The sequence below is a fragment of the Larus michahellis genome, chromosome 2, assembly GCF_964199755.1.
Source record: "Larus michahellis chromosome 2, bLarMic1.1, whole genome shotgun sequence".
Lineage (NCBI taxonomy): Eukaryota > Metazoa > Chordata > Aves > Charadriiformes > Laridae > Larus > Larus michahellis.
The window spans coordinates 142,115,269-142,139,003 of NC_133897.1; the positions used below are offsets into that span (position 1 = coordinate 142,115,269).

Below are 23,735 nucleotides of genomic sequence, written 5' to 3' on the forward strand. Positions count from 1 at the left end.
AGTGAAAGTTTAAAGGTTTCTTATCTTTAGCAAAGTAATTGCTAAAATTGCTTCATATTCCTGAAGATCTGGCTGGATTTTTCCTATGACAAGATGTCAGTCTAGTGTATGGCATGTTTTCTTTTGTCACTACTGATCTACTGACAGAGGAAACACAGTGACATGTGACACTGCTACAGGGTAAATCCGTAAGTGAAAACTGACACACTATGCTGAGGCTTATGACATTTTTCCTTTTCACTAGATAACACATATTAAAATAACCTGCTTTAGAACTTCATGTCAATTAGGTGCTGGGAGGAGGGGGAAATTTCTAGTAGGTCATATGTCCTTCTAACAGTTATTCGCCTTTGTATATTTACTAGTAAAAACACCACTTTGATGAATCATACACAAGAACAAGTTTAAGAAGTTTCACTGAAGAGTTTCGAGACCTACACACAGAAATTGCCTTCAACACATACTGGGGAAAACGATCTGTAGGACTCACTCCAAAAAACTCCCAGTGATTACCAAACAAGCAAAAAAGATTTTAGTTCTTTGTAATATTACTTGTAAACAACATGCAAAGAGAATACACTTGGAAGCTTCGTTTAATTGACTAACTGATGCTAAACATAAAAGAAACTGAATTCAAACAAGTTTATTTGCATAGTTCAGGGAAAGAATTTCAGTGTCTATCGAATGCAACTTGAAAGTTTTCTGCAGTATTGCAATTACTGTTCAACACATTCTCATTCAGCTTCCATTATCATTTGTGACAGAGGTTAAAAAATTGCATTCAGTGCCCAAATGACATTATTGTAGGTGTGAATACCGGTTTTGAAGGTAATTATATTCCTACAAAATAACTATTATTGATGCATGTCAACTGAAAGATACTTTCAGGAAATACTCACACTACTGCTTTCCACTTCACTATTAAATACTATTCTAACTTAAGAAAAAAACTTATGGAATTAACTATGTATTGGTATACCCATTTACTCCTATAAGATGTGATTAAAATCTGTCTTGTTCCTCAATTTTGCCCATTCTGTACACATTTCAAAGTCAAAAACACTGGACAATTATTTACAAAGAACTTCAAGGACTGGAATACGTAGACAGTTCTCTTGGTCTGATCTGATCCATGATGAGAGAAGATTTCCCATTTTAGTGAAACTGTTAGTAACAAGAGAGTTTATACCTTGAAATAAGGTATGTATTCACAAAATATTAAGGAATCTTTTGTGTCAAGATGAAGACTTCAAATGAAGAAAGCAAGCAAGTGAAGGTTTGCTTGTTCGGATTGTGGGGTTTTTGAGGGGGCGGGGGCAGAAATAAGGTAGAGGAGTACATACCCTAAGACATCTGAGATTTGACACAGGCAGGTTTTTTTGTTCCATTATTACTGCTAAAGAAAGGAGGTGGGAGCAAGCCAAAAGACCCAGTCAAGTATTGGTTTAGAACTTATGGTCAAACTATATGGCTATATAACACAAACAATTCAGGGACAAAATTCTCTCACAGCAAAATGTAAAATTATTTATTTTCACTGTAATTGTATTACCATCTCAGGCATTACAAATTAAAGGTTTGACTTTTAAAGCATTCAGGCAATTGCTGGAAGAAACAGGCATTTCCGTAAGTTTCATAGGGTCCTACTTCCATCTGTAGGCACCCAAGTACCTTCAAAAATCATAAAGATCTAGATCATAGGTAGCTCCTTCATTGATGGATTTGTCATTTCCAAACAACCTGTCATTTCTTGCATATGTCAATAAAAGGGTTGCTCTTTTCCTGTAAGACAAAAAAACCCTCAAATTACTTCAGTTATAAGAGATCATTTAAACGAAGTTTTCATGGGTCTGCCTATAACTCTTTTCTACTCCACATATATTTAACAATTTGATATTTTTTTTTAATTAACGCAAACAGTTCTACTTCATTAATCAGAGAGACTTAATGTGAGGTCTTCCTGGCATACTTTCTTAACACAGTAACATCAGTTCAGTTCAAATGCTGAGCTATGTATAGGTACGCCTGATCCCCACATCTCAAAAAACCCAAATGTCTTTTGGGACAAACACAACCCACAGCCCACTAACTGTAACAACATCTCCCTTGTACAAGTCACTCTAGGAAGCTTTCTTCATCTGAAAATATGGCTTTCACTCATAGATGCACGTCTACTTCAGCAGTGACTTCAAAAATTCAGAACGAGGGAAGTTTTAAGATGGGTAAGAATCACCCGAATACTCAATTCGTCAGCAAACTGTTGACAACCACCTGCTCCTAAATACAAGTTCACTGTCATGTTATAGGACTGTCTGTTCCTCATTAGAAATTTATTTGGAGGCCTCCTCCTGCCCCTTGTAAGCATCATTCATTTAATTTAAGCATGCATCTCATCGATCCCTCTGGTTTCTATGCAGAAAAAATGGGTGACATGGGATAGATCAACACACTGGAATTTTCCCATGTAACTACAGAATCTGCTGCATGAAGGAAACTACAGTGCAGAGGAAAGAAGATGGATAACAGAACAACTGAACACCACTTACTGTTCAGTTTAAGTAAATTAAGTGGTTTTCCACACTCCACTGAAAACAAGTCCTGAATAATGATATCATCAGGATACAAATGCTCTACTATAATTTCTGTTACCGCTACCAAAAGAGTACTGTCTTTAGATGACTTGTTATCAGGATGCCACAAGCAAAACTGCACAGAAATCCACCTGAACCCTTACCTTAGAGATCTCAGGAACAGCAACATTCAGATAATGTCTCACTATCATATCAGCTGTGCTACCGGATGTCCTTAAAATTAGATTGTATCTCTCCCACCCTTCTAGAAACCACAAAGGAAGATTTTTGATTTATTTTTGCTTTTTAACTAATGGGAACATCCAGTAAGATCTGATGAAAGGGACACAGCTTTCACAGCCTCCCCAAACCAATTGTTTTTTCACTGTAAGGGTGAAGCACTGCAACAGGCTGTGAAATCTCTCCGCAGAGCAGTTGTTAAGTCTCTGCCTGTGGAGATATCCAAAACTTGACTGGACATGATCCTGGGCAACCTACTCTAGCTGACTCTGCTTGAGCAGGGGGATTGGACTAGATTTCAAAAGGTCCCTTCCAAACTACAAGATTATGGGAAATTTCATTAAAAGCTACCAAAAAAAAATACTTAGGAAAGAAAACCAAACAAACAAGAAAAAAAAAAAAACAAACCCAAAACAAGGCTTTAGATTATAATTCTGTCTCATCACTAAACAGATTTGAAAGAAACAGCACCAGGAAAACACTGTCTGCAACAAAACTAAAGCTGTTTGTACTTGTCCCATAGGCTTTCCACTATTAATCAACTTGTTCTTTACTTCAGTGTGGAAGGCTCAAACTCTGACATCCAGTCTCAATAACCAAGTTGTCACACAAAGCAGGCAATTTAACACAACAGACTGATGCCACCATATTGCACCAGAAGAAGCCTGAAATCACTGCCTTTTCTGGATAAATTAGTTTTGAATTTATCTCCAATTTTTCTTTGATCCCAGGCTCCTTCTCAGATTACATGGTCAAGAATTATGAAATGCTTTTCCTCCAATCTATGTATTATAAGAAGTATTAAGAAAAAAAAAAGTAATAGGCTCAGTCCTTTTATGGGATACTGGGCTCAGATTATTCTCATTTGAGATAAACACTCTCATGGATAGAAAAATGGGGTATTCAGTTTTACTGTTTTAAGAGAAGCTTTACACCAATGAGCCCCATATTCTGAACAGGGGCCTCTCCTATTTCCATGTTGACTAATCAGCCCTGTATTTCATTAAATTCTCACTAGTAATGTTTTCCAAGAGATGCAGCTACTCAGAAGAGGAAATAACGCACACCTTTGTCCCATAAAACATCTGCAGTAATTGGAGTTTCTTCTTCTAATTTTGAACTGTGTTTTATCATTCCTCATTTATCACACCTCATTCTTGAAATTCAACATGAAACTTTCCACAGTAATATGAAAGATGTAAAAGTAAGATCCATTAGTTGACAGGCCGAGTCAAGTCTCAGGCATTCCTGGGTAAGATTCAGCTTCTATTTTATTCAAAGATTCTCATATTTGAATTACCATACAGAAAAACTTAACATCCCCAGGTGCTTTAATCTCTTCATAGAAAGTGACTAGCTGGGTAGGGTACATGTGTCCCACAAATAACATTTTTATTTCAGTAAATGGCAATGGAATTTCTAACAAGGTTCATATACTTTAACTGAAATGTTCTTGGAAACAATGTTAATTTTTTCCTCTTCCTTGCCAATAAGAAAACTGCTTAGTGAAAAGGTATACCCATACTGGCATACAAAATAAATACATCTTAAGACAGTCCACATCCAAAGAGCTTACATGTTTGAGTCATGTTAATATGCCTCTAAACAAACTCCCAAGTACTAAAAATGCAATGCCTACACTAAAATTCTACACCAGAACAGTGGATAGTTTTATCCTATATTAACACCAAAACATTTATGCTAGTCAATTCTGAAAAAAAAAAAATACAGACTATCGCTGACCAAGTTTCATCCTTATAATGTGGAACTAACTTCTGAAGTATAACTGGCAAGCTAATAATATCACTTTTATATACTAATGAGACAACTATACTTGAAATACCTTTTTCAACACTGTCTCCAAGACCACACAGCAATTTTGCTAGCTTTTGCTTTTTTTTTAATGAGAACAGGATTTTTTTCCTTCAGCCTACTCAACAATCCATACTTTGTGCTTAAGACACCTATAATGATAGCTAAGTGATACGCTTTATGTTATTCTAACACAAGATCCTGACTAATAAGAGTTTGTAATTTACTCATCCCTTTTGCAGCTGAATAGAATGAGAAGACTCACTGCTTTTTTATCCATATGACAAACTAGCATTTGCAGGTAGGGGCTTACATACATATGACAAACACAAAGCAGAGGAAAGACTTTAAAAGCAGGCCTCACAATCATTGACACGCTCTTATTTCTAAAGACAAGACTATATATAACTGAAAACATTTATGACATCATCCTACAGACAGAGATCCTCCAGCCCCAAAACAATCTCTTAGGACACATGCAACCCATCTTGGCTTGCATCAGTTTTTACTATCCTTCTTTCCCTCTATTCAAATTATTTGCAATTTAGCCATGTTATGAGCAATTTTAGAGTTCATTTGTCCACTGATTCCATTTCTGGGAGGAGGGGAGGGTGTGTCCTCCTTTACCTATGAACATAACCATTTGAGAATGTATATATTGTCAAAACTTTCTCCCCTTACAAACTCAAGCGACAGGAAGAGGGGGGAAAAAAGTCAGGAAATTCAGGACTTGAAACTTCCTTATCTGCTGGCAGGTTTTCAAACAAGTAAAGCTTTCATCTTGAGGAAAAATATAACAAAGATGTAAAAAGTAAGATCAGGAAAGGCTGATTACTGTCATATTAGTTTAACTTTGTTTTTCCAAAGAGTAGAAATTTAAACAGTTTAAAACCACCTGGAACTGTGACTAACACCATAATCATCTGGACATAAAGGAGGTTGTAGCGAGGTGGGTGTCAGCCTCTTCTCCCAAGCAGCAAGTGATAGGACAAGAATAAGTGGCCTCAAGTTGTGCCAGGGGAGGTTTTGGATGGATATTAGGAAAAATTTCTTCACTGAAAGGGTTGTCAAGCATTCAAACAGGCTGCCCAGGGAAGTGGTTGAGTCACCATCCCTGGAGGTATACAAAGGACATGTAGATGTGCTGCTGAGGGACATGGTTTAGTGGTGGACTTGGCAGTGTTACGCTAACGGTTGGACTTGATGATCTTAAAGGTTCCTTTCAACCTAGACAATTCTATGATTTATTCTACACTTCTCCAGGATAGGAATCCTATTTCTAGAACCACACCCTGATGGCTGCGGAAGCAGTCCATTGCGTAGCCTGATTTAATATTACAATGTTTATACCCAAGAACATTTTCCCACACTTGGTGTGTGGAATGCGAACCACTAGATTATTTTCTCTTAGCATACAAAATATTTCAGGATTATTTCATCTCAAGGGTTAAGGTGGCACTTCATTTCTATTAATTTCTCCCCAACAACACAGACCAAAGAGAATACCACGAACTACATTAAGCTCATTAATAGTTTTGTGGTGGACACTGATGCATGGACAACTTAACTTAAATACTGGAATCAGACCTTTACTAAAACAGAACTTCATGAAAATTCTTCTCCTTTATTCTGAAAAGACAGGGATGGAATTCACATAGAATACCAAAGCTATGTACTGTGATTTCATAGTAGAAAGCTTTAATACAATTTCATACTTACTTTAAATTTGTAAACATACCTGATCTTTTTCCTGAAATCAAAGAAAATAGCATTTCCTTTATATGGTACTTGCCATGGTAACATGCCAAATACCGACTGGGGAAGGTATGTACAAAAGTAACAGAACCAAACTACACAATCTGTCTTTGAAGGTTTTATCAATTTGGCAGGCTAGCCTGAAGAAAAATGTCTCCTATCAAATGGGTTGTCAAAACCTCCATGACTGTTTTTATAACTTCACTTAACATGAAAAATGCACTTACTGGCTTTTCAAGTACAATTGGATGATCAGGAAGAAACTCTGGCTTCTTCTGAGACAGAGAAACACTTGAAAGTTTCAGAAGAAAATCTCTGCTGTATTTGATCCTTTCTGTGAATATACAAAATTACCAAGTTCAACATTGTTGTTTAAGGCATTAAGGTTGTGAATTCAGAAAACTGATTTGGTTTCTTACAGAAGGGTGGATATGCTGCATGTGGAATATAAAAATCAGTATTAAAACCAGCACTAATTTAAGTCTGACCTTTGATATTACAATGTTTATATCTTGCATCAGGACAACTTGTAGTAAATTACAGAGCATTTCACTTTAACTCTATCAAATTGACTTAGTAAATACGGAGGACTATTCCAAGCTAATAAGGGTTTGTTGTTTTAATACAAAAGAACACAAAAAGGTGAATCCAACCTTACACTACAGACAGACTCCCTATAACTTGTTCTAATTAACAGAAACACCACAAACTGGTCTTGAAGCCCTAGAAGAAAATACGTTTATAACTTACACCAAAGCAGCACATGTTTCAATGGGACAGATAACAAAAACTGAGTGTATCTTTTCTTGGAGCTATTAAGTTGATGTTTTTCAATGGCTAAAAGTAATTATGAGATCTGCTGCATGAAACTAGCAAAGGGATTAACACGAATTAAATAGTTTTGAGGGTTTTACACAGAATCAACAACAGTCAGGGTCTTTGCTTAGAATGTGCATGTTATCATTTGAGTTTGTACAACTATCTCTACTCTAGTGTAGCCTCAGATATAATATGTCTACCCATGTCTATTTTAAGCTGATATTCTCAAACAAAAGCAGAAACAAGAGGAAAGGAATAAGGCAAAGAAGGGACAAATGTTATCTCTGGTCCTTGGTGACAAAGAATTTTATTCCTTTAGGAATAATGGGCCTCCTGTAACAGTTACACAGTCACTTGAGTGACAAAGAATTTTATTCCTTTAGGAATAATGGGCCTCCTGTAACAGTTATACAGTCACTTGAGTGACTACGGTTTCTGCTTTTCAGGCTGTAGGCAGCTGACAAGAGAGGCCACAAAGTCAATCATGAATGGGATTTTTTTCCTGCCTTTGACCACAAGTGACTGGAATAACTGCTGAACTTACATGAGAGCATGAGGGAACTTTAAAAAGAATAGTTTAAAGAACATGAGCATACCTGAAAATTTACAGCTTGCTTTATTTCCCTCTTGTTTAAAAACATATGAAGAAGAGGACTTCTCTAAGCCCTTTGACACAGTCCCCCACAACATCCTTCTCTCTAAATTGGAGAGAGATGGATTTAATGGGTGCACTGTTCAGTGGATAAGGAATTGGTTGGATGGTCACATCCAGAGGGTAGTGGTCAACAGCTCAATGTCCAGATGGATACTGGTGACAAGTAGTGTCCCTCAAGGGTCCGTATTGGGATCAGTACTGTTCAATACCTGCATCAATGACACAGACAATGTGATCGAGTGCACATTTAGCAAGTTTGCAGATGACACTAAGCTGAGTGGTGCAGTTGACAGGCCTGCAGGATGGGATGCCATCCAGGACCTGGAAAAGCTCGAGAAGTGGGCCCATATGAACTTCATGAGGTTCAACAAGGACACATGCAAAGTCCTGCACCTGGGGTCGGGGGAACTCCTAGTATCAATTCAGGCCGAGGGATGAGGGACTGAGAGCAGCCCTGCTGAGAAGGACTCAGGATAGGACAAGGGGTAATGGCTTTAAACTAAAAGAGGGTAGATTCAGCCTAATCTAAGGAAGATATTGTTTATGATGAGGGTGGTGAACCACTGGCAGAGGTTGCACAGAGAGGTGGTAGATGCCCCATCCCTGGAAACATTCAAGGTCAGGTTGGACATGGCTCTGAGCAACTTAATCTACTTGAAGCTGTTCGTGTTCATTGCAGAGGAGTTGGACTAGATGACCTTTAAAGGTCCCTTCCAACCCAAACTATTCTATGATTCTAAGAGAAAGCAAGGAAGTGACTGAGATAGCAGTAAAAAGCACTTAACAACTGTAGAGACAGGTAATTGAGGGCATATTACCACCAAACAGATATCAAATGGAAATTATTATCTAGAACTTCATTTACAGCTGGAGATGAAAATGGAGTTCCAGTGGAAATTTCACAGTGTGATGCAAGGGGGAAATAAAAAAAATTAAAAAAATTACAAAAAAAAAAAAGAGACTTATGTATAGGCAGTAGCTGAACAACAGGACCTCTAAAGTTGTGTTACTCTGAAAGAAAGGATTACAACAAACATCAAACAAACAAAAGCCCTTTGAAAACAAGTGCTGAAAAAATTCTGACATTATGGACAAATGCAGAGAAGAGCCAGGAAGGCATCACAGAGCAATTAACCACTAAAAAGGGTCCAAAGTGCTGGCTTATACAAGAGACCAGGATCTGATGAGAAGCCATTGAAAATCCTGTAGAACACAGTAACCTCTACACACCACAAGCAGAATCAATGAGAATGGATCAGAAAGTCACCACCAAACAGACAGAACTTGACCGAAGTCACCACCAAACAGACACCGAACTAGATCCAAAGAACAGAACATTATTCTATTTACCAAGATCAAGAATCAAATAATGAACCTGAGCCTGAAAGGGAAAACACAGAAAGCTTACTTTCAAGCCAGTAACACACAACAGTGAAGAATTACTGCTGAAGAACCTGGATGATGGTAATCTCAGACTGAGGAAAAGTAGGAAAGGCTCAATGAAAATTAACAGAATTCTTTCAGTTCTCGAGTACGAAGAGCAACAGAACAAACCGAGTCTCCAGAGATTACTTAAGGATTGAAGATTACCAATAGAGATTTGAGATGCCCAATTAAAGGAAGACATTAACAGAAAAAATTGTCTCAATGAATTGATGACTTCATTGTGATCGCTATCGCAGTTTCTGTGACATGTTTAAGAATGAAGAATCAAGCAGGAAGCAGTGCAAAGAACGACTGTGAGAATATGTTTGGAATCTGAGATTATCCCTTAATGAAAAAAGAGTAGAAGTTTGGCTTGCTTAAACTACCAAACCATGACAAAAACACCATTATGCTTTATGAGTACTAAGTGACAGGCATACAGAAAGAAAAGCAAAAGGAGCAAACCTTAAGGACAGAGGGCCTGTGTTAAGGTCTTGTGTTGACACAAGAACAAACTGTCCAGGACTAATCATAAAAGAAATTAAGTGATTTCTAACCATCAGAAAATAGGTATTTCAGAAGAACCGTGGTAAGAGGAGTAAAAGAAAGCCAAATTACTGAATTCTTACATTGGTTGCATGCAATAGTCTTAAAGATAGTATGCTATGACCGCAACAGGCAGGGACGCAACCCAAACCTGTACTTCTACACACAGAAAAAGTTTACACAAAACCAGGAGTTTGTGTGCAGATTTTTTTTTATGCTTGGCGCTTGTTTTTACTTGGTTTTCTTGTGGGTTTTTTTGGTTCGTTGGGGTTTTTTTAATAAAAAAAAACCAAAACCCAAGACAGCTACACCCTTATACGCAAGCAAGTCAGTTATGGGCCAAACTGTATACTTTCTCTAGAGTATTATGTGAAAAACAGGAAGGTTTCATATTGCTCTCAAATTGTGGTACAGAAGGAAGCCAGACTCTCAAAGCCCTGGCTAATCGGAAAAAAATAATATGCAGCCCATATCTCTTCAAAGTTCAACTGTCTTCCATACAGAAATTACAATTCTGACACAGATCTCCATGCAGTATTTTACCTTTTTTTGCTTCTGATTCATGTTGTTTTGGTTGACAAGGCATCATAGTTTGAGTTAAAATCTTCACTTCAGTCATTTCAGATGACTAAAATAGGGAGGAAAGAGTTAAACTTTTTTTATATATTTCACAAAATTAAGTTATGAAGCTTGTTTCCTTTAACCATATTAAAACAAGGATGTATGTTTCTGGGTTTCTTAGTTAAAAATAACAGTTGTAGCACAGTTTCAGTAATCAGTTTTGCTTTCACCAGTCACCAAGATTTTGGGCAATTAGTATTTTCTATGCATGAAGAAAACTGGATTCTGTTCAATTTTTCTAGTCCTTGCAATTGAATCACCATCTTCTTTACAATTTAAGAACAGTCTGAAAGGAAACACTCTTGCACCAATGAAACCATAGTCAGAACTGTAGCTATTTATAACAGTTGATGCATCTCTAACTTGAAAGATGAAGGTTCTGCAAAATAATTTTAACTGTAAATAGGAATACTGGTAACGTAAAATGCCTGAGAAGTTTAATTTGAATCTGTAGAGTGTTTGTTACTCTTTATTACACACTATAAAGGAATAGTTCAACGACCTACAAAACAGTATAGGTAAGCACATTTGAGACAGCAATTTTTTAGACAGAATTTTACAGTGCTATTTCTAGTTTTCAAAATGAACACAATTATCTCCTCCTTTTCTCTCATCTCACCCAGAACACAGCCAGAAGCTGCTACACTGGGGAACAATAACAGCAGGAAGGACTTAATCCTTAAGACCAAAAGAGAGACTTGGATTCTCTCACTCAGCAAAAGGTTTCATACACATCAAGACTCAACATCTACAATATAACACTGAGTTCCTTCCAGCTGCCAAAACCTTGAAGTGAGCGTTTTGGAAAGTAGGAAAGAAGTGTATCCTCAACAGTTTGTCTTGGCTCCCAAAATGTTTGGCTGAGGAAAACTGAATTCTGAATCATTCTGAAACAGACTGGGGGGGAGGGGGTTGTTGGCAGGAAGAACAGAAAATTTTGGGAAGCGTTTGTCAAAAGTGGAAGAGATCCTATTGTCTAGACAGAGACACCGGTTAATACTTTGTACTGTAAGCGCACCACCAGCTTTCATGGTGCACTAAGACAAATTGAGAAATGGTAAAATATTTCTAGTATATTACCCACCCTGCTCACAGTTCCATTTTCTGTGGTTCAAATGTAGTTACCTTTTCCTGATTTGCCTAAAACTTACAGGGGGAAAAAATATCTGAAAAATCTATGGATTTCAGAGAATGAAGAGGGCCATACTTCTAACTGCTTTGTGATGTTCAACTAGTCTTCGCAGGTCTCAGCTATTCAAACGCTTTCTCCAAGTACAAAAAAGGATTTAACATGTCCTCAAATCCACAAGAAAAAGACATGCATAATAAAGCAGAATTTACAGCCATGTGCCAGACAATGTCACCACAATATTTTTACATTTCTTCCTGCACCATCTCCCATAACATCATCTTGCCAATGGCTTTATAATATCAGAAGTTCTATTACGCTTGGGTTTTGGTCCAAATTTAACATTTGAGTATCACCACTCACAACAAAACTCTTATATGTGTTCCTATCTGAAATCCATCTACAAAGAATGGAATCCGTCTATAAAGACTATCCCTAGAGCAGGGCATGTATTTCTGAAGCTTAGTATCATTTGCATACCGTGAAGGAATAAAAATTATTCTTTGCTTTACATTAGCTGGTTAGGGCACAGTGAGTATTCAGGCACTCTCACTCTGAACACCACTTTGATGGAAATTCCCCGAAATCAAGGCTAACATCTTAGATACAAGCACTATCACTGTGCTCACTATTAGCATTACCTCTTCTCCACTTCCTTTAAGACTTAAGACTAGAAGTTTTAGACTATAAGCTCTTCAGACAGTAGGTTTAATACTTTAATTCACTGTTTATGCAGAGTTGAATCGAACACTCAGTAGCACCCCTGATGTGCCATAATGATGATTATTTTTTTCTGGCAGAAGTCTAAGCAGGTTTAAGCATGCATACTGAATATCACAGAGTAAAGCAGTTTGGAGAATTCAGTTGCCAGATTCTTCTTCAGCTCTTTCACTGCTTTAAGAACCTGGTTTGTCAGAGTTGGCTTTTTTTTTGTTTCTAAAGCCTATTTTATTTTTTAAATCTATTTATAAGTTAGTGGCACATACAATCTGCTTTATTTTTAAAAAATCTTCACTGTTCACCAAGCTCTCCAAAAAGTAACCTGCATTTCCTGTAACCTAACCTATCGCAACTTGAATATTTATTCTCTCTTTAATAGACCATCGCTACATAAGACCATGACCGGGATAAAAAGTTGTAAAAAGTTAGTATTGCTGAAAGGAAAACCAAGTGTTATGTCAACAGTTGTTCTTGTTTTTCACCTTACAGTCTGTTTCATCCTGTGATCATTTATCTTCTGTAAAACATATTGGAGGCGGAAGAAACGGAGTAAAGATAATTAAAGTTTTATGATGGTACATACAGAGCACTACTTCTGTCTTATCGAAAAAGCAGTATGATTTAAAGCACCTGAAATACAACTACAATTTTGAAGAACAGGTTCCTGAAGTGATATACATACATGATTCAAGGAATGGGGAGAGCAAATGGGTAACAATGCACAGCTTTCTCAGATCATTGTTGATGCTTTTTTAGACACAGAGGATGTTTGGCAAGACTTTGGCAAGAGTGGTAATACACAACTTTGTATCCTCAGATTCAGGTGTCAGTATCTTCAGAACTAGCTGCTGCATGTTTCTGCTTAGAAAAATATTCTGTGAAGCTGTTATGCCAGCCTCCAGGCCAATGCTGCCCACCAACTAAAATCAACAAGTTCACAGGGTACTTATCAGCTGGTATTTGGAGGTACCCATGAAACAGCTTGACAGTCAAAAGTATTAAAAAGCCTTCTCAACATCCTATGCCAAAGAAAAAGTTTAAAAAGTAGATATAGCTATACATGTAGCCAAATATTGATGAAACTGAGTACTACAACATTGCTGACCACAGGCCTATTCTGAAAGGGAATTGCTTGTTCTTCTAAATACACACTGCTTAAAAGACAAGTATAGCTGTTAATTTCTCCATATGGGATCAAGGATAGGCAGTCAACATCTTGATTTCTGAAAAAGTCAAAGGTAGCTTCCAAAAGCTTCATACAATAAATTAAGGACTTCAGGATTATTAGACCTCTTCTAAAATAAAAAATGGACACTTGGCCTAACAAAACAAAACAAAAAATAATTAAAAACTTCCAATACACTCTGAAAAACATTCAAATCATTATCAACAGAAAATCAAATTCAGACTATGAAACATCAAGAATTCCAGTTGGAACACTGCCAACTGCATTTTGCAGCAAGTGGCTACAACCAATTTAAAGTTTGAAAAACACATTGTACCATGTCTAAAACCAAGTATTTTTGTCAATAAAGCACTACAGTGCTTCTGGTTTTTTGAATGCTAAGGCCCATTTATTGCCCAATCCAGCAGAGTCAATGAAACAGAACTACAGAATGCACTGGAACTGTGTAATTATCTATTTTTGTGACGTTTGCTGCCTCACATCCATTTGTGCATGTGCTAACAAAAAAAATAATTCTTTCTAATGTTACTCTTTACACATAGTAAGCAAAAACTGAATATGTGTACTTTAAGTTTAAAATAGCTGTCTTCAATTCAATTAAGACTAAAGAAACACCACACAAACTTTCATAAGAGTCTTAAGTAACTCATAAGGTGTATTTTTCAGCTACCAGTGCATGCAAATATCAGGGAAACACATTCATGAAACTCATTTTTAACACCTCTAACACTACTGGTTTATAACATACGGATTCAAGGACACTCCTAGCTGAAAATACCGTTTACTTTTCATTTGGTAAAATAAGGGATCAGCTGACCTCCAATTTATAGCACTCCAGAACATATTCCATCAACTTTGTCATCTACTATTTACTCAATACTCACCCAGTCAACCTTAGTCTGCAAATGTACTTCAGTGTTGCTAGGTAATTCAGTCTGAAAGTTTAACGGAATGCCTGATGCCGGTGAAGATAAGAGAAAAAATTAAGAAAAAATATTTTAAATAAACAGACTCCACATTTTTATTTTGTGATACTTGCCGCAAGAACATTGCTGAAATTATTCATATTATACAGGCATTTATTCACAAAAGCTCTAAATCACCACAGTACCACCTTTCCATTTCTTCCATGAATTTTAAACAAAATAAAAATTTATCATGTCACTTAGCTTCTGTCCACACCATCACTGCTGTCATCGTTCCCCTGGCCACCAAAAATTTCTAACTTAACAATAATAAAAGCTGTAATACTGCGATATCCAGAAGGGATACAGAGATTTAAAAACAAACAAAAAACAAAAAAACAAGAACAACAAAATATACACACCTGACACAAATACTGCATGATTTTTTCCTTAGGCTTTTTTGTTTGTTTGTTTTAAACTCGAATGAAGGCTACACAAGAACCGTACAATGCAGTATACTGTACTTGCAATAAAACCTAAACAATAACCTGTTTGTTAAATTATGCGTATTTTATGTTTTCAATAGCAGGAGTCCACTAACTCAAGAAATCCAAATTCAATGGAGAGGCCTGATCCAGCTTTCTGAAGCCAGAATTTCGGATGTCAAGTTAGAAGAATAACACAAAAAAGAGTTCTGCATAAATCTAATGCAGTTCAAATTCAGGTTTTATCACAGAGATGATCAACACACAGCAAGATATTTATACATCATCGTCTTTGCACAAAGGCATTTGGAAAAAAAATCCATCACTTTACACATCCTTGCTATTTCCGTAAAAGCAACTGAAGCTTTGGCAGAGTAAACTGTATCTTAGCCATGCTACTCACCTTGTTTAGAAGGCAGATGATGCACAGGTCGTGCTGGCTGAAGGGATTTACCAATAAACTTTTTAGTTTCCTTTAACATTTTGAAGCATCACACTTTAAAAAGGCAGAAGAAATCATACAGAGCATTCAGTTTCACATATGGATGTTAAGTCAGAAGAGCAGTCTGTCTACCACTCGTTAGTTGCACTGGACAAGACAATATACTATTTTTTACTATCTGGGCAGGAAAAAGAAGAAAGGCCTAATACACATGTTTTCTTAAATAACAGAATATGCTGGATACAATTTGCATAACGACAGAATCAGACATCTCTCTCATTTCTCCTTCCAACTGACCTACCCTAGCTTCTTCTCAAGAAGATTTTTTCCTACATATACGTCTGTACACTTGGAGAAGGGAGATGGGAACACGTGATGGAAATGAAGGTATTTTCTAACAGTTAATTTAATTCAGTGGGGTTTTAATTAGAATCATAGAATCGTTTTGTTTGGAAGAGACCTTCAAGATCATCAAGTCCAAATGTTAATCTAGCACTGCCAAGTCCACCACTAAACCGTGCCCCTCAGCAACACATCTAAATGTCCTTTATATACCTCCAGGGACGGTAACTCAACCACTTCCCTGGGCAGCCTGTTCCAATGTCTGACAACCCTTTCAGTGAAGAAATTTTTTCTAATATCCATCCTAAACCTCCCCTAGCACAACTTGAGGCCACTTATTCTTGTCCTATCACTTGCTGCCTGGGAGAAGGGACTGACCCCCGCCTCCCTACAACCTCCTTTCAGGTAGGTGTAGAGAGCGATAAGGTCTCCCCTCATCCTCCTTCTCTCCAGGCTAAACAATCCCAGCTCCCTCAGCCACTCCTCATAAGACTTGTGCTCCAGATCCCTCACCAGCTTCGTTGCTCTTCTCTCTTGTAGTGAGGGGCCCAAAACTGAACACAGTACACACTGAACACAGTGGTGGGGCCTCACCAGTGCTGAGTACAGGGGGACGATCACTTCCCCAGTCCTGCTGGCCACACTATTTCTGATATAAGCCAGAATGCTGTTGGCCTCCTTGGCCACCTGGGCACACTGCTGGATCATATCCAGCCAACTACTGACCAACACTTCCAGGTCCTTTTCTGGCAGGCAGCTTTTCCAGTCACTCTTCCCCAAGCCTGTAGCGCTGCATGGGGTTGTTATGACCCAAGTGCACTTGGGTGCACTTGGCCTTGTTGAACCTCATACCATTGGCCTTGGCCCATCGATCCACCCTGTCCAGATCCCTCTGTAGAGCCTTCCTACCCTCAAGCAGATCAACACTCACGCCCAACTTGATGCTATCTACAAACTCACTGAGGGGTCACTCGATCTCCTCGTCCAGATCATTGATGAAGATATTAAAGAGAACTGGCCTCAGTACTGAGCCCTCGAGAACACCACTTGTGACTGGCCACCAACTGGATTTAACTCCATGCACAACTCTTTGGGCCCAGACAGACAGCCAGTTTTTTACCCAGCAACACATATGCCCATCTAAGCCATGAGCAGCCAGTTTCTCCAGAATTCTGTGGGAAACGCTGTCAATGGCTTTACTAAAGTCCAGGTAAACAACATCCACAGCCTTTCCCTTATCCACTGAGCAGGTCACCTTGTCATAGAAGATCAGGTTAGTCAAGCAGGACCTGCCTTTCAAGAATCCTGCTGACTGGGCCTTATCACTTGGTTGTCCTATATGTTCTTCATGACGGCATTCAAGATGACCTGTTCCATAACTTTCTGCAGCACCAAAGTCAGACTGACAGGCCTGTAGTTCCCTGGATCCTCCTTCCAGCCCTTCCTGTAGATGGGTATAACATTTGCTAACCTCCAGTCAACTGGGACCTCCCCGGTTAGGCAGGACTGCTGATAAATGATGGAAAGTGGTGTGGTGAGCACTTCTACCAGCTCCCTCGGTACCCTCAGGTGGAACCCATCAGGCCCCGTAGACTTGTGTGCATCTAAGTGCTGTAACATGTCGCTAACCATCCCCCCTTGGATTATGGGGGTTTCATTCTGCTCCCCATCCTTGTTTTCCAGCTCAGGAAGCTTGGTACCCAGAGAACAACTGGTCTTGCTATTAAAGACTGAGGACAAGAAGGTATTAAATACCTCAGCCTTTTCTTCATCATTGGTCACTATGTTTCCCCCACCATCCAACAGAGGATGGAAATTCTCCTTAGCCCTCCTTTTGTTGTTAATATATTTATAGAAACATTTTTCATTGTCTTTTACAGCAGTAGACAGATTAAGTTCTAGATGGGCTTTGGCCCTTCTAATTTTCTCACTGCATAGCTTCACGAAATCTTTGTAGTCTTCCTGAGTGGCCTGCCCCTTCTTCCATAGGCCATAAACCTTTCTTTTCATCAGTGTACCCTTTACAGTCTACTGGCTGTCCAGGAGTTCCTTATATATACATAAACTTGCATAATTTCTTTTTAATATCTACTTTAGTTAAATTAATACAGTTTTGCATCTTCACGCTCAGTTTAGCTGCTATAGAAGCACCAAAACCTACTAAGGTGGTGCTGGGCTGACAAATCTCCCCCATAAATAAACCAGCAGTCACAATATCTTAATTTGTAATATCTATATCTTAATTCTTCTCCTTCCCACCCCCACTTCCTTTGCCAACTGCAAGATTTCATGATTTGAAGGAACTTCATCTTCTTTTAAAGAAAAAGAATAGCAGAAACAACAATCAATGCAATAATTATGGTACTGAAATTCCATTTTCTCTAGGAAACAAGACAAGGGAAGAATTGTAACAAAAAAAGATTCGAAGGAAACTGTCATGACGTCAAGAGTTAAAACTAAAGAGATTATCCAATTCCAGTATGGAACAGGAAAACAGAAGTTAGGCTATTTAAAATAGGACCCAGTATCACTCCCCACTTTACTTGGTCTTTGCATTATAGAAAAAAAAAAACTATTTACTACTTTATAATCTTTTGAACTTGAACACTGAACTTCCACTATATTCAAGTAACAGTTTTCCAACATAGCCAGTCTGAACCCATTCAGGTCTAGAAACCAATTGTCAAAGGGTTAATGTCTGAATTAGAACAGTTGAGCTAAAGCTAGGAAAAAAGTTCTGGTTTGGTTCTCTGGTTTTCCTACCTTCTCAACTTAAAAAAGAAAGATTTGAAAGCTATAATCAAAAGCAACACTGAAAATTCCTGCAGGTCAGTGAACCGAGACTACTGACATGGATGATGTATTTCATTTTATCCAGATTAGAAATGCTTGTTTCAGCCATATTTATACTACATACTAAATTTCCATACAAAGCAATACAATAATGATATTTGCCTCATAAGATTAAAAAAAGGCAAGTTTTCCTCCATACCCCGACTGCAAATGATACACACACACTCTTTAAAAAAAACAGGAAAAACTGTTTAAGAGGCTGGCTAGCTTCTAGAATGTAGCACACCTGTATTTTTTAAAACTTTCTCCTGTCGATGAAAGTAAGATGACTTGTGGGGACAGCAAGACACCACTTTCTCCCTTCCCCCCAATTTCCACAAGGAGGATGTCTAAGAAACCACATACTTCCAAAGAATGCAAAACAGATGAGAATATGACAGGAAGAGGGGAGTTGGACAGGAGTGAAATCAAGTACAGTGTTCTAACCACTCTATTTCCTCCTTTAAATTGAAGGAAGAGGCTAGAGAAGATCTCAACAAGTTATCCAACCCAACCTTTTGCATTAATACAGTGTTCTATCTGACTAATATCAAGAAGAGTGGAGAAAGGATAGTTTTAATAGATGAGAAACGAACTGCTTACAGGCTACCTCCTGCACTCCAAGACCTCCCCTGCCTCTTACAAAGCCCATATTGCTTCTCAAGAGTTACTCCAGTTTGTGACCTGCCCACCAGAGAGCAAGCCCTCTGCAGCAGCAATCAGGCCCAGCAGGACTTCTGTATGATTTTTTTTTTTGAGCATCTTAAAAAGTCGGGACATTCCCAGTAGACAGCTTACAAGGGCCCATCAGAAACGTTCTGTGGAAGACTCTTCCATGGACACATGAAAGAGAATGAAGACACTTTTTCATGAAATATCCCCCGAGCCCAGCAGGCCCACGAGTAACCAGAAACTGACCATCTCCCCTCGCCCGAAGAGGCACCGCACTGTTTCAGTCAGAGCCCCCGGACACCCACCACAACCCGCAAGGAAACAAACCCGCCTGACAGAAGCCGCCTCCCGGATCCGCGGTACCTCCGCAGCCCGCGGCCGCCCTCCCCGGCCTGTCACCTCGCCGCTCGCCAGCCCCTCCCGCCCCGCTTTGGGCCGAGAAATGCCAAGGGCCGCCCCAGCCCACCTATAAGCGCCTCCCAAGGCCGCTTCCACGGCCGCCAGCAGTGCCTCCGCCCCCCGCACCCCGAACGGGCTCTGCGGCCCCGCTCTCCCTCAGCGCCGGGCGGGGCGGGGCTGGCCTTCGCGCGACGGCGCCTGCCAGAGCCGCGTGCCGCCGGGCGTTTAACGGTCGCGCCGTCAACGAGCGGGGCTTGTGGCGACCTGGGCGTCCCTCAGCGGGGCTGCCCGGGCTGCTTCTCTTCCCGCCGCCTTTTACGGAGGGGGGTACAAACCTCACCCTTCGGGGTGCCCTACGAGGCGTGGCGGGTTTGTGCCGGCCCTGCCGAGGCGGGGGGAGGGTGGGGGGGTGGAAAAGGCAAGGTGAGGTGCTACTGACAGCTCCCTCTCGTGTCAGGACTGAGAGAGGCTGGAAATAAAAGGTGGGGTCGTTTGTAAAGTAAGCTTTAGCTGATTCTTTTTCCCTTCGCCTTTCAAGTTTTGCCATTTCAGGTCGCTGAGTGCTTTGTGGTTATGCGTTTTTTTTGTTGGGTTTTTGGTTTGGTTTTGTTTTGGTTTTTTTTGCTAAGGGTATTTTTCATGTGTTTTTTTTATTTTTTTTTTTTTGATAAAGTGTATGTTACCTTATCGCAGCTAGTGCACCACCAGCGTGAAAACAGCAGGAAACCCAGGGTGTATGTGAGGGGAGGGTGGTACGGCTTGTGCTCTTACTCTGAGGCCTGTACTGTGGGTACTTTCTGATCTCAATCACTATAATGCCCATAAAAAGCGCAATTTAGGAGTCAGCTTGCATCTGGGTGATTTAATGGCTGAACAGAAAGCACTTCTCCACGCACTCTTCCTCCCTACCATTGTTGGTAGTTAATGAGATTTCCCCCCTCTTTCAAAAATTAAGTCTGTTTATCCTTAGAACTACTGCATCCCATAGAGTGTAGTCATGTCTCGTCAACGCCTTACAGTGGAAATTAGGAGAAAGTAAGTGACTTTGGAACACAGCTGTGAGGTCTCCACAACTAGACTCATCCAGAAAGAAAATGAAAATCCGCAGGGCTGGGAAAGGCGTCAAGTGTGGTTTGTGAACCAGAAAACAGCCCTTGCCAACCTGCCCAATTGCACCAACCAGTTACACAAGTATGATGGACCAGAGAATGGCCACTGGCTTTTCATTTATATAAGTGATGGCATCCTGCATGTTTTGGAAATCTAAATGTATTTTTTCTAAAAACATGCAATCAGCAATAACAATGGATACGCCCTGCTAGCTCCCAAAGGGGCAGACTAAAATTCCCTGATGTTAATTTGCTAGATTCCGCCTTACTTACTATAGTACATAACGATAATGAAAAGTCTTTTAACTTTTTGGTTAAATTTTGGGCAGGTTTTTTGGGGTTTGGTTTTTTTTTTTTTTGGTTTTTTTTTTTTTTTTTTTTAATATTTCATAGCAGCTATTAACTCTGACTCCAGAGGTTCAGAATAGGTGGGTAACATCAAGTATGTAACTTATTTATATAAATAGCAAGTACTTAAATAATAGGTATTTAATTATTAATATCCAATGTTAAGATTTACAATCCTGGTTTGTTCCACCTAAAGACTTTTTTGTTCCACCAGGCGTTGTTGTTCTTCTTTGCTGCAATCTCTGAATGTTATTTTTGTTGTCACGGATGCAGAGTAGAATACCGTCCCTGAAGTAGAGGTTAATATATAGATGTCATGCTCCTATAGCCTTCTCTCAGAACACATCATCTTCCAGTTAGTTTCCTGTATTGATGGTGCATGGTGCACCATCACATTTCTTTATGCAGACACAGATGCAGCGTATCTGCATACCCACTAACCCACTTGCTGCCATTTAAAGTCTGGTTTGAAGTAATTTCTCCCAAGTGAATTAGTTTATGCTCAGACATATCATGCTGCTTCTGACCCGTCATCTATTCTTGGAAGATTATCATGTAGAACAGTTACTCCCTTATTCATGTCAACCATTTCCCTTAGCTAAATCAGCACTAATTATCAATTATTAATATGTAAGTGCACATAAATATTAAATGCCCGCTGTTACTCCATAACAGTTACTGACAGGAAAGTCAATGGGGCACCCAAGATAAAAGTATGTTTTTTCATGGGGCTGTTGTGGTTTTTGAAAGAAGCATGCCAGGTGCTGCAAACCAGGTTTGCACAAGATCAACACCACCCTTCTTGTGGTTGACACACCGAAATGATACCACGTAGAGTGATGTAGAACTACATATCCTTCCAGTATTTTTGCACATTTAAATATGTTAAGGATGAATTAAACAGTAAAAAACTTCACTTGTGTATTTCATAGGAGCTGTAAACTGGGCAGCTGCTTTTAATATATAAGGGAAGAAGAAGAGGCAGGAGCACAAATAGGGCAAGAGGAAAGAAATGGAGCGTGCCAGATATTTTGAATGCTTGTTGCTCCTGGGCCTGCTGGGAAGATGGGAATATTAGGGCTGGTAATGGCTGGTTTTTGAGGCACTGACTGTCCCAGCAGGAATAGTTATCGCCTCACACGCTGCCCCCCATGAGTTGGCAATACCACCAGCAGCAGCGAGGCCAGATTTCCAACCGTCTGGCGTAGGCAGAGGGAGCACTGGACTGAAGCCATTTCGCAGATCCCAGCAACCTGCTGCCTTAAGCAACTTTGCCTGTGCCTACAGAGAATCCTGCTTCCAATTGTGGGAAATGAAAACATAAGCTAACATTTTTTCTGCCTTATCAGTTGTCTCCCAGTTTGCCTGCTGCTGGTTATTACCCTACTGGAAACTTCTCCCTCATTTGGTATTGTTTATATTCTTACATTACATGATGATAATCTAGTCTTCTCTCAAATATGTGATATATACACAATAATTAATTGAAAGAGCTAAGGACAGAGAGATTTATTATATATAGCAAAATATAAATACTACAGGTTTTATTGCTGTGTAAACAAAATGCATATAAGTAGAAAAAACCCACCCCAAAACCAACGGGCTTTTTCTAATTGGCGAACTAATCAGAGAGATTATTTCCTTTTTTTTTTACTGTATTGCTTGTGCTCCTGAAGGCTATAGATTGCAGAAACTTACTCCCTTTACTTGATATGGTTCAGGAAAGCATAAAACATTTATGGAAGACAATATCAATATTGCACGTGTAAAAATGAGCAATTGCACATCTAAATGAGCGTGTAATTGTAATTGCACATGACTGTAGTTTTGTAATGGATGGCACTTGATAGCAAAGTAATGGCTTTGTGCTGAAATGAAAGGACTCTTGGGTCAGCCTGGGGGCAGACTTGTGGTTGCAAGTTTAAAAAGCCATTTTCAGTGTAATTTGTCATTCAGTTTTGCAGCCAAATGTAATCAGCCTATTTTTGTATGTAATTGTGATTTATTTATCAGTACTTTAGGGGGAGACTTTTTCTAAAGCCACTTTCAAAGGAATTTCATCACAAAGCAAAAAGCATTATTTCCTGTGTTACATGCTTTATTAGTCAATAGAACAAACACTGAGAGACAAGGATGTACATGTAAATGTTTATGTGTGCACACAGAATATTTTCATTGCACGTTTGTGAAGTGGCTACTTCAGGTAACCTAGTGACTTGTCCTGTGTTGGCAGCGCAGGGAAAGAATGCAAAAGCTTTTTTACCCCCTGCCTGGTCCTGAAGTTGAACTATTTACTATATTGATGCTGTTCTTTCAATAGAGTTGAGAATTCAGAAAATTAATCATGGGTATTAATCTTGTTCTTTTTGACTAGAGAAACTGTTGAATTAAAAGTGGGAAGATTTTGCTGTATTTAGTGCTTACCAAGTGTAACTAAAAAGAGGTTTGAATGTTTATGATCACCATGTAATACTATGTACATTAATATATGCAGATATCTTTTCTTCACATGCAAAACTTCTTTCACTTCTGTCAACTGTCAAGTTTCTGTTAGGAGAAGGATTTTGTATTTTTCTTTAAAATTAATTTTCTGGGATCATTAATTATAACAGATTCTCATCGTTTTTCTTCCAAAATTTTGATTTCTGTGAATGTGGAGAAAAAGCTTGACAGCAAGGATCAAAAGCACCATACAAGTAACAAAAAATCCCTGAATAGCAAAT

At 39.0% G+C, this 23,735-nt stretch overlaps 1 protein-coding gene across 1 annotated transcript; it reads right to left on the reverse strand.

The window, feature by feature from the left end:
• Positions 1 to 1,743: 1,743 nt before the first annotated feature.
• On the reverse strand, positions 1,744 to 19,700 carry C2H8orf88 (chromosome 2 C8orf88 homolog). The gene is made up of 6 exons (XM_074577408.1): positions 19,623 to 19,700; positions 15,272 to 15,364; positions 14,363 to 14,433; positions 10,366 to 10,450; positions 6,605 to 6,711; positions 1,744 to 1,782 (listed from the first exon to the last, which is right to left on the reverse strand). The coding sequence occupies exons 2-6, from the start codon at positions 15,348 to 15,350 to the stop codon at positions 1,744 to 1,746; spliced, it is 381 nt and encodes a 126-aa protein (XP_074433509.1). The 5' UTR covers positions 15,351 to 15,364; positions 19,623 to 19,700.
• Between the last annotated feature and the right edge of the window lie 4,035 nt (positions 19,701 to 23,735).

Bases quoted from the DNA above. Each gene is read 5' to 3' on its own strand.
- C2H8orf88 (XM_074577408.1), bottom strand. From the start codon at position 15,350: ATGTTAAAGGAAACTAAAAAGTTTATTGGTAAATCCCTTCAGCCAGCA. The intron at 14,434-15,271 runs GTGAGTAGCATG...CACCGGCATCAG, and splicing joins TCATCTGCCTTCTAAACAAG to GCATTCCGTTAAACTTTCAG. The intron at 6,712-10,365 runs GTAAAATACTGC...GTATATTCACAG, and splicing joins TGAATCAGAAGCAAAAAAAG to AAAGGATCAAATACAGCAGA.